The following is a 16,260-nucleotide window of genomic DNA, read 5'->3' as shown; positions in this document are numbered from 1 at the left end:
TAGATATAAATTAAATGGCAGCATATTTATGAAATGCGGCAATCCATTGAGTATACACGTATCAAAATGCAGCAGTTTTAGCAGAAACCAGTCAAATGTCTGTGTGTATATCCCTATTTGTTCAACAGAAGCCAATCTTAAGCCTCGTACACACGATCAGATTGTTGGCAAGGGATTGTCTGTTGACAGAATGTTGTCCTAAAATCTGACCGTTAGTACGCTTCTTCTGAAAACTGTTGTCCATCTTTCGGCCAACATATGTTGGGACGGCAGGATAGTAAAATTTTGGCAGACAACGGTCTGTTGTCAGATTTTCGTATTGTCAGTACACAAGTCCGTCACACAAAAGTTGAAAGTACAAACACACATGCTCGGAATCAAAGCTTACCAAACACGAAATTAGCAGAAGGTGCCCAAAGGGTGGTGCTCAAGAGCTGAAATTCCTCGTAGTACGTCATTAAGTTTGTGTTTGTTGGCCAACAATTGTGTACTGTTCGTATGCAAGTCAAGATCCTGGCACACGCCCTTTGGACAAAAATCAGACACTCAGTTGGCCAACAATTGGATCGTGTGTACATGGATTAAGGCTGTAAGAATACAATAGTACAGCAGGGGAGATTTGCACATTCACAACATTTCTTCCGATACAGAAATCTCTTTTCGTTCAACCTCCTGGCTGAGCAAAAAACAAATCTCAGTGTATACCTTGCTTATGTCTGTGCCGATGAACCGTTAATATCCAAACTATGCAATTAAGAGAGAAGAAAAAAAAAGCTCCTTCAGACATGCAGGACTCAAAGGGGGGATTTTCTAAAACCGGTGCATACAGAATCTGGTGCAGCTGTGCATAGTAACCAATAATCTACCAGGTTTATTTGTCAAAGCTTAATTGAACGCACTGAAGTTAGAAGCAGATTGGTCACTATGCACTGTTGCTCCAGATTCTGTGTGCACCAAGTATAGTAAATCTTCCCCAAAACGTTCCATCTATGTAACAAAGCAAATGCACAAGTAAAGACTAAAAAGTCAGGAACCCACATACAGAACACTTTGTTTATAAACAAGCTGCTCACACACTGGAAATGTTGTTAAAAACAGAACAGTGTATTTTGCAATATGGTGCAAAGCTATACCCTACAGGTACCAAGAACCCCACTGCTACAATAGAGTGGTTATCAAATATCCATATTTTTTTTTTTATTAATGTAGAACTATTGGCATTTTTTTTTCATTTTGAATAGAGTAATGAAGGATTATAACCCCTGTCAATTTTTTTGCCATGGGAGATTTTCCTTCACTTCATGTCCCATAGCCAAACCACAAGAGAGATTCTTGCAAGGCTGGCCAGTATATCGACTGCTCTCAAACAGGACTGGCCACAGATGGATCAAAATTTGGCTAGTCGCCGCTGAACTGGCTGAAATTTAATCCTTTAGTGGCCAGCTTAAATAGGAACTTTGGTCCCGAGTTTTAATCTGGGCGGACAGGCACAAAATGCACAAATTTTAATGCAGAAGAAACAGGTTTGGTCTCTTCTGCATTAAAGTTACTTACCTGCTTGTTTACCCCTTGTACAGTGAGCCGCGCAGCTCACTGTACAAATTCGCCAATTCCGAACATGACTGAGCTCCTGCACACGTGCAGCCAGTGATCGAGACCCGGAAGTCAGCTGCCCCGAAGAGGTCTGAGCGGAGAGCTCAGGAACACCACATTGCTGGATCCTAGGTGAGCAGTGTCCCGTTTTAAGTGACAAAATAAAAAAAATAAAAATAAAAAATGCTAAATTTTTTCTACTTAAAAAGGAGGTTGTAAACCTCTCTGTGGAAGTTGTACCTATAGGTAAGCCTAGAATAAGGCTTACCTATAGGTACTGTAAATATCTCCTAAACGTGCGCCGTTTGGGAGATATTTACTGTGTTTTGCGCCCCCATGCCGTTTCTTCAGGAGCAAGTGCCATGACTGGCGGCTCCCGCACACATGGGAGTGAGGTCACGCGGTTTCGGCCAGTCACAGAGTCGGAGTCCGCGGCCCCCGAAGGAAGAGGGCCGAACATGGATGTGGCCTGTAGCGGGGACGGCGCGGGCTTCATTTGCAGGCAAGTGTCACACATTGTGCTAGTATGCGATGCATACTAGCACATTATGCTTTTAATTTGCAGGGGCAAAGGAAGAAAGTAAAACCCATCATCAGGGTTTACTTCCTCTTTAAAAGACTTGCATTTGCCTTTACATGTCTCGATGTGTACTGTATTAAAATACATACATTTAGCATTTTAATACAATGCACATAACACCAGCATTGTGGTGTGAACAGGACACAGAAAACAATTGTTTTCCATGTGTCCACGCATTGTCCACTACTGTTCTTCCAGTGCAGTAAAACGCAGCTCATCGCATGTGTGTGAACAGGCCAGAATATTAATGTACTGATACACCGCAGAGTTAGTACTAAATGGAGCTAGTGTAGGAAATACCTATGCAGCAGAAGAGAATTCAGCTCTTCGGCTCACCTGTAATTGTAGCTGCTGTATTCAAAGTCAATGAGCATGAGCTTATCTGATGGGTGGGTCGAACGAGCTGACAACAGCAGAATGTTTCCTGAAAGAGATACTTGCAATTGTTACAGGTTGAATATAAAAAAAACGCGCGCACACACACACACACACACACACACACACACACACACACACACACACACACACACACACACACACTAACATCTACAATCAGAGCCAACCAATTTCACAACTTTCTAAAAATGACACATGCCGGCAAATTTGAAGTCACCCATATAGTGTAAACGTATGCTTATTAAGAATTTGAAAAACTTTTTTTTAAAGATGCATATATTTACCCAAAAGCGTTGTAATAAAAAAATTAAAGTGTTTTTGTATATTTATTTTAATAGTCAGAAGTCTCCCTAGGTGTAAGCATAAGTGTCTTCAAGGGCAAAGAAAATAATCTTATAAAAATCATAAGTAGCATTCCGGCATTTGAAGCGAACCTTCAGTTTTTTTTTTGTTTTTTTTAACTTTCCATCTATTAAATCTTCTCCTTGTTGTTTTAACTTTGGATAGTAAAACATTATTTTTCTGCCAGTAAATACCTTATACAGCCCAGTTCCTGTTTCTTGTCTGGTAAAATTAAAATGCCTAGGCTTATGACATCATGCACAGCTCTCTCTCTCACTCTCGTGGGGGGGGGGGGGTTGAGTCATAAGAGGACAATGAGAGCTGCAGAGCTGGCGGTGTGCCTCTGTGTGTTTGTGTAAATCCAGGAAGTGAACAGGCAGCAGCTTCAGCTGCCCACAGTTAAAATGGATGCAGCCAGACTCAGTGGAGGGACATTTCTGCAGCATACAGTAAAACCTGCTATCAACCGAACTGACAAGTATAACAATATGCGTTAGGAACAGGGATTTAGTCTGCACACATTTGCAAATACATGCGTAAGCTACAGGCCCCGTCAAGGCACCCTGTTTTCTGTAGTCCCCAACTATGACTTCTGAGGCTCCACAATGGGAGCACATGCATTTTAATAGATGGGCAGAGGGCAGGTGAGCCTGGAAGGAGCCCACCCCTCCATAAAAGGTACAGGGGCACACTGAACACCAGCACATAGCACTATGGCAGCAAAGATGTCAGTGCATTGCCTGACCGAAGTAATCAAAATACAAACAAGTAGCCACTTCCCCCACCTATAACTGGTCTATTGCAGCAAGGAGCACTGGAAGGGGGATGTATGTCGCCGAGATACACATAGCCGAGTGTACTCGGCTCCGCTCACAGTCATGCCCATTCCTGCCATTGAACCTGTGTTATGTCCATCATAGGGCGGGACTGGGCGTGACTGTGAGCGGAGCCGAGAAGAGCCGAGTACACTCGGCTATGTGTATCTCGGCTCTGCCCAGTCCCTGCGATCTCGGCGGCGCCAATTTTAAATGCATCCTATGCTGCACTGGACACTGGGGGCAAGGCTGCACTGGACACTGGGGGCAAAGCTGCACTGGACACTGGGGGCAAGGCTGCACTGACAAGGCTGCAGATGGACACTGATAAGGCTGCATTGATGGGCATTTAAATGTAAGTTTTTTTTCCTTAAACTTCCCTCCTAAACTTGGGGTGCGTGTTATACGCCGATAAATACGGTAGATATCTATATAAAATATAGATATATCTATATTATATAGGATATACCCATCTATTATATGATGATTAAATGTTATTTTTAACAACTAATCTAATAAAATTTGTTACGTTTTTATACAAATCCAGTGTGGACTCAGTTCTCAAAAGGCATATTTAAAGTCCCGTTCTGTCCTTCTGTTGTGTTTTTGGTAATGTTTAAATTTGGGATGATACCAATGAAAACTTGAATAATATCTATAAATGCACGCCACCCCAGGATTATAATTTAGTCATTTAAAAAAACCAAGCACACTCAAGCTTATTTTTGTGGCAGACCAGTACAAAACAGTAATAGATAATAGTGGATAAAAGAGGCTTTGTTACCTTCCTGAAGATCATTGTGGCAGAACACTACAGGAGACGGCGTGGATTCCAAAAGGAGCCTATACAGATAGATTGGTGTAAACCATTGTTAAATGAGAAGTTAACAAAATTGTGAAATACATGTAAATTACTGACTTTTGCTGTAAGTAAGCACTGATAAACCATAGCAGTTCAGATTCAGAATACTTTATTAATCCCAAAGGAAAATGACTAAAATACAATTACATTCAACAAAGCAATAAAAAGATCACAACAAGATAACAACAATACCACATAAAACGAAATAAATACTGTACTGTAATCAACCACACCATCCCATTTAAAAAAAAAAACAAAACAAAAAAACAAAAAAAAACACCACACTCTACATAGAATAAATAACACTGATTGAAAAAATAACAAGAAAATCAAAACAACCAACATGCAAATGACACCACTTTCTCTAACATTACCCAAAAATCATTACACCAACAAATTACAAAAACATAAAAATCTGGATCATAAACCAGCATTCAAATGACTACACAGGCTGTTTTCTGTTGAGGTCCCAGCAACTTAAAGGAGAACTATCCTGTATATGCAAAACTTTTTTTCCATTTTGGATAGAATAATAGAGGGTTATAACCCCTGTTGGTTTATTTTTTGCCATCTGTGCCCAATTGCCAAAACATGAAGTGAGAGGAAATCCCTGCAAATTAATGGAAACACTTGGGAACCACCCAAGTCATCAGAACTAGTATCCCCATTGGAAGATTTCCCCGAGATTACTTTTCTGGGGACAAGCGAAAATTTGTGATTTTCTTTTACTTTTAATGATAATGCTAAAAAAGACAAATAGAGATGGGGAATTTCCCTAATGGGGGTACAGACAGCAATAAAAACCTGACAGATGTCCTTATCCCTCTACACACTATCCAAAACTAAACGTGTTGCCTTTAGTTATACTTTAATATGCTGGGTTCAGTCAGCAATACTAGGAAGGTAAGCTAGGTCTAGACACAATAGTACTTTATTTGCAAAGCTAAAGCAAATGAAAAATTCTTGCTGGCCATAATTACAAATCAGGCGTCATTGTTCCTTGTGATCCTATAAACATAAAACCTGTACCACAAATAATTCACACTTCCTTTTAAATATACTATACCTGTTGTCTACAGAGCCAAGAAAACACTCTGTACCAAATTATTAAAATGAAGGCCATTATATACAAAATAAAATGCCCCCAGAACTTTTATCTTTAAGCAGACCTTGCATTCTTAGCGCATAAAAAAAAAAAATTCAATCTGTAAATAATTTCCATAGATTTGCTGGTGCCACATTCTGGTTTCAGACAAATCTAATAGTCTCTGTGGAGGAGCATATAATAAAGCTACCATTTTTAAATTAGCTCACACTGTACAAAGATAACCTCTTTATTCCTCCATCCCACACAGTCTTTGAAGTCTGGTGAGACTTCACACACAAATCTCAGTGCAGCTGTGACTAAAGAGAGAGATTGCTGATATTACAAGGCCAGCATACTGAAACTCAGCATGGTTTAACAGATCAGAATTGAGCTGTCAAGGGGCAAACAGTGGTATGTAGCAAGTAAATCCGGCTCTTATAACAAAAGTAATATGTCACACATATTGTGTACTCTGCACAGCTAATAAATCAATGCAGACTGGAGTGATTGCATTTTTTCATACAGTGTCCCCTCCTAATTTTACAAATATGACTGGAACAATAACTAAAACTGTGCAGTGATTTATTAGACAAAAGAAAAGATCCATTAAATTCAAGTGAGGTATGTTGCAATCTTACTTCAGTCTCTCCATTTCTTCCTCTAAATGGAAGCTCTTCAGCTTGTTGAACTTCTCCACAAGATGAGCTTGTGTAAAGGAGAGAGAAGAAATCTGAGACATGTACCTAAAAGGGAACAGAAAACAGAAGAGATACATTGGATCTATGCTTAACAGTAGAAGCTATCTGGTAGGGCAAACATGACCTGACTTTTGTGCCGTGCCACGGACTTATTTTAGTGCATTTATGCGGTGCCATCAAAAAACCATGGCCTTTAAAGAGGCTATTTACATACAGCATTTTACTTGCAAATTTGACTTAAATACTGTAAACCCTAAATCCATCAATAGACTAGGTTACATGCTTTTTTCCTATGTTATACCTATAAGTTTCATTAACCACTTCAATCCCGGCGTATTGTTAAATGACGTCCACAGATGGCATCTCCCATCCTGGGCCGTTGTCTTTTGACGTCCTCCGCTTCCCGCCAGTTTAGGGGGAGCACACCCGCCACGTCACTGAGGAGCCGATGCGTGTGCACACCGTGTCACTAAGGAGCCAATGCACGTGCCCGGCGGGCGCGATGTCCAGGCGACTGCAATCGCTCCTGACAGAGCAGGAACGTGGATCTGTGTGTGTAAACACACAGATCCATGTTCTGTCAGGGGAGACGAGACAGATCGTGTGTTCCTACTATATAGGAACACCAATCAGTCTCCTCCCCCAGTCAGAACACAGTGACGGAACACATTTAACCCTTGATAGCCTCCTATTGTTAATCTCTTCCCTGCCAGTGACATTTATACACTAATCAGTGGCTATTTTTAGCTCTGATCGCTGTATAAATGTCAATTAAAAAGTGTCAAAAGTGTCCGATCTGTCCACCGTAATGTTGCAGTCCCGATAATAAAAATGCCATAAATCAATAACCTATTTTGTAGGTGCTATAACTTTTGTGCAAACCAATCAATATACGTTTATTGCGATATTATTTTTCACCAAAAATACATATCGGCCTAAACTGAGAAAATTTTTTTTTTTTTTTTTTAATTTGGTATATTTATTATAGCAAAAAGTAAAAAATAGCAAGCATTCCCCCTTGGTGTTGTGATTGACCATGGATCTACACCGGGGGGGGTGGGGGGCTTTTTTTTTTTTTTTTTTTTTTTAATAAAGGACTCGTGTTGTGTCTTTACTCACTTTTTACAGTTTTTTGGTGAATGGGTAACCCATACTCACTCGCACTGAGGGAATAAGCCCCCTGCCCACAGACATCCACAACCACCGACCAGGGTTGTGGGGAAGAGGCCCATGTCACCACCATCAACATGGGGACAAGGTGCTTTAGAGGCATGTGGCCTGGTATGGTTCGGGGGGGGGGCGCTTGCCCATCCCTTCCCTTTCCTGACCTGCATGCTTGGATAAGGGTTTGGTAGGGGGTCCACTTTTATTGCCGGCAATTCTTGTGCTAACATTCAGCTGTCTGAGTCATCAGTTATACACCGTTTGTTAAAGAGGAAAAAAAAAAAAAAAAAAACAACTCATGAAAAACGCATGCAAAAAGCACATCAAAAATGCATGTTGCAAAAAGCACTGCAAAATGTGTCTGAAAACCGCATCAACCATATAGATGTGAGCCTAGGGTAAAAAGTGTGCAGTTTTCATATAATGCAATTTAGTAATGCACCTTTTACCTTTACTATAGTGTTATAATTAAAAGTATACCATTTCAGGGGCAGGATGTTCTTGCAAAACGTCCCTGGAATTTATTTCATGATGACAGATTGCTACCGCATTGATCACAGCTAGTACGTTTTCTCTGCTCCACCACATATTAATAAGTGAAGAGTCTATACTCTGGGATTACAGCATATTTTCCTACTGAATACATGTGCACTACCCTATACTGCAATCCATGTTTGGTCCCTACAGCTGAGTCACAGGCACAATTTCCTATTTTCTCACTAGATACAGGATGTGTGGGGTGAAGGTGATGAGTGCTGCAGGGAAGATAGTGTGTCTACTCTGTGTGGTAACTAACTGGCAAAGCATGCACTAATTGCCTTGTTACAGCACTACTGCAGTGAGGACATTCTCACATTCACATACACGAAAATAATTAGCTACCATGCACAGCTTTACCAGATTTTGCAATCACTAGTTTTAGTAAATCAACCCCAGTTTCTACCAACAGGTAACCAGGATTTGCCAATCCTGATGCCAATATAATAGATTAGACATTAGAGGATGACAGTAAATGCGTGAACTTACTTCTCCATAGTCTTAAACAACCATACTGGCTTCTTGTTAAATGGCATCACCATCTTGTGGAACCTGGAGAGCTTGGCTGCAATCTCACTTGAGATCTCTGGATCACTGAGCTCTGCAGTCACCAGTCGTCGACTCTAAATATTAGAGAAACCATAAATATAAAAAATAGTTGAACATTTTTCCAGAACTAGCTTCTAAGAGTCAGGTACTAGAAAGGCTGTGGCAATCCTAATGACATATCTCCTTAAAATAATCATTTCCAAGGATGCCAAATTAGCATTACTTTATTGTCCGATCCCAGGCTATTTTTCCTACCAGCAGACATTGGCCGCCTACCTATTCATTCCAGCCAAACTTGCAATAGCTAGGGCCTGGAAAAAGTCGGCTGTTGCATTTGCAGAGGTGAAGAGCATCCCAACAACCCTTGTGATCAATGAAAAGATGACCAGTATCCTCCACAACTCCCAAGCTGTTTCCTAAGGTGTGGGCCCATTGTATTCTTAAGCTCTACTAACCCTGCACCCGAGCAGACTCTCTACTTCATTTCTTCCACCTCCCAGTCTGGGGGGAACTTTCTCTCCTATCTTCCTTGCTTTTCTCCCCTTTCCTTCTCCTGCTATGCTTCCTCTCTTTCTTCACTTCTCTGGGTCACCCTGCCCCTCCTCATTTCTTCTCATCCTTTTCCTCATATCTTTGTGTTCATCCCAATTTTGAGTGGACTGACGCACTCCCCTTACCCACCCCAGCCCCTGAACCCTATGGCTCAGGCACCCTGTGTTGACCCCCCACCTTAGTCGGAGGGTTATTGTTTGATAGTTTACACCTTATGACACATCCTGCGTTGCTATATTGTGTCTATCCTTCATATCCCCTTTGTGGGATTACTACGACTGTTATTTTTCTTATATTTCAATAAATTGTACCAGAAAATAATAACTTCCACTGTTCAGGGAAGATTTTCATTTCATAGATTTTTATTCTAATCCACACAGCATATTATCCCAAGGTGTCCATTGGTCAGCAAATACCAGTTCAACCGTTTTCTATTTAAACCCAATCTGACCTGCATATGGCTTGCAAAAGCACTGTGCATCACAAATGACTGTCGTGGGTTTTTGTTATCGTGGTCATCAGGGCAGGAAGTGACAGAAAATCTAAACATTATAACAAAATAAAAAAGACAGAAGCACCATGTAGACTTCTGCTTGTTGAGGCTGCAACTAAAATTTGCTACCAAAACAGATGAACAATATCCAGTCATACAAAAGACAAGAATCAAAAGAAAGATCATGCATACTTTCTGAGAGATGCAATTGTCAAGTAAAATATAAAACAAATGTCAACTTTTTTGGACCATAAACTACTAATGCCTAACACATGCTGTCATTTTTCATTTTTTTTTCCCAGAAAGTTCACTCTCCAACCATATATCCAAAAAAACAGTTCTTTTAGAAGTCGAATAGTGGTGTCTGAAAAATTAACCAGTTACTATCATCTTTAAATCTTTTTTTTCAGTTTGAACAGCTTACCGGAATGTACTCTTCCAGGCGACCTTGTGGGAACACACCGTACAAATGAGGACCCAGGGATCGCTCGGCAAGTATTGCAAACATGACACTCTCCAGAACAAGAGAATCCACACCCTACATATAAAAAAAAAAAGATCAAGAGTTGAAACTTCCTTATGAAGCCAAGATGCACATCGTTTTTAGGTCAAGGGGTAGCAATTTTACAGCAAGAGATTAATATAGTCATTAATTTTACCCATCAGCACATATTTACTGTGAAGGCACAGTGAAAGAAAAATAGGCTAGGTCAATGTGACAAGGCAAAAGAAGGTACCAGTAGGTGGGCTACAGCTAACATGCACCTATAATATAAAAAGTCTACACACCCCTGTTAAAATGTCAGGTTTCTATGATGTAAAAAAAAAATATGAGACAAAGATAAATCATTTCAGAACTTTCCACCTTTAAATGTGACCTATAAACTGTACAACTCAATTGAAAACAAACTGAAATCTTTCGGGGGAGGGGCACACCTGCTATCATTTAAAGTGCCTCTGATTAACCCCAAGTAAAACCTCACCCGTTCTAGTAGGTCTTTCCTGACCTATTCTTAGTCATATCCTACAGCAAAAGCCAAGGTACGCAGAGAGCTTGCAAAGCATCAGAGGGATCTCATTGTTAAAAAGGTATCAGTCAAGAGAAGGGTACAAAAGAATTTCCAAGGCATTAGATATGCCATGGAAGACAGTGAAGACAGCCATCACCATGTGGAGAAAAGATGGCACAACACTGACATTACCAAGAACTGGACGGCCCTCCAAAATTGATGAAAAGTCGAGAAGAAAACTGGTCGGGGAGGCTGCCAAGTGGCCTACAGTAACATTAAGGCCCCTTTCACACTGGGGCGGTTTGCAGGCTTCTGCTAGAAAGCTGAACATGAGGAGGAACTTAATTGTTCAGCATGACAACGACCAAAAGCATACATCCAAATCAACAAAGGAATGGCTTCACCAGAAGAAGAATAAGGTTTTGGAATGGCCCAGCCAGAGCCCAGATCTGAATTTGATTGAAAATCTGTGGGGTGATCTGAAGAGGGCTGTGCACAGGAGACGCCCTCGCAGTCTGACAGATTTGGAGTGTTTTTGCAAAGAATGGGCAAATATTGCCATGAGAAGATGTGCAATGCTGATAGACTCATACCCAAAAAGACTGAGTACTGTGATAAAATCAAAAGGTGCTTCAACAAAGTATAAGTTTAACCACTTTAAGACCAGCCTCGTTTTGGATTTTAGGTGTTTACATGTTTAAAACAGGTTTTTCTGCTAGAAAATTACTTAGAACCCCCAAACATTATATATGGTTTTTCTTCTAACACCCTAGAGAATACAATGGCGGTCATTGCAATACTTTTTTTTGCACCGTATTTGCGCAGCGGTCTTATAAGCACACTTTTTTTGGAAAAAATTCACTTTTTTGAATAAAAAAATAAAACAACAGTAAAGTTATCCCAATTTTTTTTTATATTGTGAAATATAATGTTACGCCAAGTAAATTGATACCCAACATGTCATGCTTGTTGAATGGCGTCAAACTTTTACCCTCAAAAATCACCATAGGCGACGTTTAAAAAATTCTACAGGTTGCATATTTTGCGCTACAGAGGAGGTCTAGGGCTAGAATTATTGCTCTCGCTCTACCGGTCGCAGCGATACCTCACATGTGTGGTTTGACCACCGTTTTCATATGCGGGCGCTACTCGCGTATGCGTTCGCTTCTGCGCGCGAGCTCGTCGGGACAGGGGGGTTTTAAAAAATTTTTTTTTTATTTTTATTATTTATTTTACAATATTTTATTTATTTTTACACTTTAAAAAAAAAAAAAAAATTGTGTCACTTTTATTTCTATTACAAGGAATGTAAACATCCCTTGTAATAGAAAAAAGCATGGCAGGACCTCTTAAATATGAGATCTGGGGTCAAAAAGACCTCAGATCTCATATTTACACTAAAATGCAAAAAAAAAAAAAAAGTCATTTAGAAAAATGACATTTGAAAAAATATGCCTTTAAGAGGCGTGGACGGAAGTGACGTTTTGACGTCGCTTCCGCCCAGCAGTGTCATGGAGACGAGTGAGCGCCATCTCGGCCTCACTCGTCTCTATACACAGCACGGCAGAGGACGCGATCGCCTCCGCCGCTACCGACGGCTCCGGTAAGCGACGGAGGGCACCGGATCGCGGCGGGAGGGGGGGGCCCTCTCCCGCCACCGATAAAAGTGATCTCGCGGCGAATCCGCCGCAGGGACCACTTTTATTTGAAAGCCGGCCGCCGCACGAAAACGGGGATACCGGGGTTATGGCAGCTAGCTGCTGCCATAACAACGATATCCCCGTTCAAACTTAGGACGTACATAGTCGTGCGGCGGTCGGGAAGTGGTTAAGAGTGTGCACACTTATGCAACCATATTATTTATTTGTTTTGTTTTTTACACTTCCCTCCACCTAAACAATTTCAGTTTGTTGTTCAACGGAGTTGTACAGTTTATAGGTCATATTAAAAAGGTGGAAAAAGTTCAGAAATTATTTATCTTTGTCTCATTTTTATACATAACAGAAACGTGACATTTTAACAGGGGTGTGTAGACTTTTTATATCCACTGTAGGTCGCCTGTTAGCTGTAGCCCACCTACCTCCTTATGCCTTGTCACATTGACCTAGCCTATTTTGCTTCTACCATGGCTTAACAATAAATAGGTAACATTCGCTGTATAACACTGGGTACTAAGCCTTTAAAGCTGAACTCCAGGATAAACAAATATCTAACAATACAAGGAGGCACTTGTGTTCCTTGGTGTTCTTTGAGTATGTTGGTTACTGCTGCTTACTCTTTGTGAAGGGTGACTGGTCTTATACCTTAGCAAATCACTGATATTGCATTTTTTTTTTTTTCATAACCCATGCAACTGGCTTTAACTGGCCTTAGAATTAACTTTTTTCCTACACAAAACCAATAACAAAAATGCTTGAGAAAAAAAAAAAAAAAAAAAAAAAAAAAAAGGAAGCAGTGCCTAATTTTTTTTTTTTTTTTATAAACATGTTATTTAAAAAAAACAACATAATGTATTCAATGAAACACCACATTACCTGCAGGATAGCCCCATACAGCCGCAAGAGAACTTGTCGTGGCTCATTGGACTGGCTCTGAACAGTGTCTACGAGACTGCACTTATACAACAGGTTACTGAGACCGCCACTGAAAATCAATCATACAAAACTAAAACTTAGTATAGAGAACAGGTATAAGCATTGAAATGAGAATTAGGTTAGCGAGATGATAGGCAAGTGAACACCTAGCACCATACCCTCCCACCTTTGCAGCAAATTACATATAACTCAGTATACTGGTCTGATAGAAATCCATATTACCAATGTCCAGCCTGTTCAGGTCTGGTGCCCCATGGGCCCCATACTGCTTATTGTAATGAAGCACATGTGTAGGACTAAAGACAGTATCTGTACAGATTGGGGATCTAGACATAGAGAATGATAGCCAATCTACTTTATCTCTTGTTATGTGCACATCTCAGATTCTGAGTATCAGCAGCCTCGGCCTTGTGGGATGGTAACACAGATTTCTGCATGACCAAGGTCTCCTACAGTTTTGCTCTTCATGCACTTGTGCTTTAAAAGAAAACCAGAAGCAAACACCCAAGAACCACTGCCAAAAGGAGGAGGCTGCCAGTCAGCTTAATTGTTTTTTTTTTATTGTGGAAAAAAAGCCCAGAGGCTGATGGAGAAGCTCTGTCTTTGTCATCAAGATGCAGCTCTGCCGAATTAAAGGGATTCTAAAGGAAAACAAAATAATAATTAAAAAAATGGTTTAGTACAGAGCAGCCTCAATCTCCCTCATTTCGAATTACCCACCGGCATTCTGGGCTCTGACTCCCACCCCGGTCGAGTGTCCCCATAGAAAGTCACTTGTTATTGGGGCCCTCATACATGCTTGCTACCAAGCCCTGTTCTGTGTGTCCATGACTGGGCTCAGCCCCATCCCCTGCTCTCTCCTCACTGGCTGTGATTGACTGAGCCAATAAGAAGGGGTAGAGCAGCTGCTCTAATGCACAGCGTTGGATTGAGATGGGGCACAGATAAGTACACAGCAGGTTTTTTTATTTTAATGCAACGCATTCACGAAGGTAAAAAATTAAATCTGAGCTCCACACAAAAGAGGAATCTGTTTTTCTGCCTCTGCTGCCACATTTGGCACCTTTTAGACGGGGGGGGGGGGGGTCAAAACCAGGTACCAGCTCCCACTTCCGGCTCAGTTTGCCATGGCGAACTGAGTCGGAAGTTTGGCCCCCTCCCCCTGCAGCTAGCTCGTTCACATTCGCATATGCACAGTAGGAAACCACCTGTGCAGCCGCAGGGCTGCACTAACGGTTTCCCGTAGTCAAGATGGTGGCACGAACGAGGACACCGCTGAATTCCTTGGCAGGTAAAACGCCCTAATATTAAAAGTCAGCAGCTACAGTAGCTGCTAACTTGAATTTTTCTGAAGGAGCCTGGAGCTCCTCTAACTTTTTTGTATAGGGCTACTACAAGACCTACAACTAAGCAGCCATGTATCTAAAGCAGGTTATGCACGGGTAGCTTTCTTTTCATTTAACTAGTGTGTTGAACAAAAACAAATTGTCAGATCCCCACAAGTAATGTGAATGCAGAGATTTTTTCCGCTGCGCCATCATATTCTGGCTGCTGAGACTCCCCTCTTCCCTGTCAGAATAAACTGATCAGCGCTGCAGCCACTGATAGAGTACTGTTTTTCCAGCAGGACCATTTAACCAAAGTTGGTCACACAGATCAAAATTCAGCTGGTTCCTGCTAAACCTAATAGGACTTCACAACACCAACATTTAAAGCGGAGTTCCACCCAGAAATGCAACTTCCACTGTCCAGATTCCTCTCTCCACCCCTCCAGTGTGACATTTGGTACCTTTCAGGGGGGAGGGGAGCAGATACTTGTCTAATACAGGTATTTGCTCCCACTTCTGGTGAAAGATCGCCGCAGTATCCATGGTGATCTATGCCATGTCCAGCCCCTCCTCCGCCCCCCCCCCCCCCTGCTGTCTTCTGGGAGACACACAGGTCAAAGAAGACAGCAGGGACCACTAAAAATGTGCAGTGCGACTCGAGCATGCGCAGTAGGGAACCAGGCTGTGAAGCCGCAAGGCTTCACTTCCCGATTCCCTTACTCGGGATGCTGGCGCCTCCACCTGGAGCCAAGGGACGGGTCAGCTTCAGGTGAGGACATCGTGGGTGGCCTGGACAGGTAAGTGTCCTTATTTTAAAAGTCAGCAGCTACAGTATTTGTAGCTGCTGACTTTTAAATATTTTATCAGGCGGAACTCCGCTTTAAATAAACTACTCTTACTTAATGAAACATTTGACAATGGCATTTCAGAACACATTATTAAATTGAAAGCGAATTTCCCTGCTGCTTGACTGGAATACCTCAAATGAAAAATTTGCCAAGTGCAAGAAGTGTTTGAACTGCAAGCTGGAGAATAGAAAGGAGAGTGGTTAAAATGGAAGATGACAGCTTTGTTAGCCAGAGTGCACAGACCTGAGCAAAGCTTTATTGTAATGACACAGTACTGACAATAATTTATACCATGTTATGTGGTGAAGGGATTTGTAAGGACACATGGACAGCTGGCCTTACATGTCACCGGAAAATAAGCTGCACATTCTAACTAAAAATATTACTCTTGCAAGGCTTTTATCCCAAGTCTTGGGTTAAATGTGCATTACATTCAAAGTCGCTTAGGTCTTTTGTTTTTCACCCAGACATTGCTATAAAGACCCGTCCACCACACTTTATATTGTCAGTGATGAGGTGCCCTGTGAACCCAGTTTTCTTACCTGTTTGTAATGCAGCAGAGCCATTTCCAAGCATGACTGTGGACTCCTTTATACAGAAAATCGGATTATTACAGTGCCCAAAAAACAATGTTATTATCTGCCCTGGGAAGGTTGTATTGGTAAAGTCGCAGAGGGAGAGAGGAAATTACAAATCAGATGCAGGAAGCACCCTCCCATCACACAGTCTATGGATTCAGGATTATAGAAGACAGTACACTGAGTAAACCTTAGGATTTAGCATACATGCGCAGTATTAACTGAACTGCATTC

General features: G+C 41.4%; 1 protein-coding gene across 1 annotated transcript in view; it reads right to left on the bottom strand.

The window, feature by feature from the left end:
- Nucleotides 1-16,260, bottom strand: part of CHKB (choline kinase beta) — a 59,069-nt gene that overhangs the window by 28,038 nt on the left and 14,771 nt on the right. Inside the window, exons 2-7 of the mRNA XM_073619230.1 lie at nucleotides 13,213-13,321; nucleotides 10,093-10,206; nucleotides 8,564-8,697; nucleotides 6,314-6,418; nucleotides 4,511-4,569; nucleotides 2,510-2,597 (exon numbers count right to left, since the gene is read on the bottom strand). Coding sequence (XP_073475331.1) covers nucleotides 2,510-2,597; nucleotides 4,511-4,569; nucleotides 6,314-6,418; nucleotides 8,564-8,697; nucleotides 10,093-10,206; nucleotides 13,213-13,321 — 609 coding nt within the window. The remainder of the gene's footprint in view (nucleotides 1-2,509; nucleotides 2,598-4,510; nucleotides 4,570-6,313; nucleotides 6,419-8,563; nucleotides 8,698-10,092; nucleotides 10,207-13,212; nucleotides 13,322-16,260) is intronic.

This window comes from Aquarana catesbeiana, linkage group LG03 (assembly GCF_042186555.1).
Source record: "Aquarana catesbeiana isolate 2022-GZ linkage group LG03, ASM4218655v1, whole genome shotgun sequence".
Taxonomy (NCBI): domain Eukaryota; kingdom Metazoa; phylum Chordata; class Amphibia; order Anura; family Ranidae; genus Aquarana; species Aquarana catesbeiana.
Note: the sequence above shows the minus strand (reverse complement) of the source record. Positions and strands in the feature narration are given on the sequence as shown.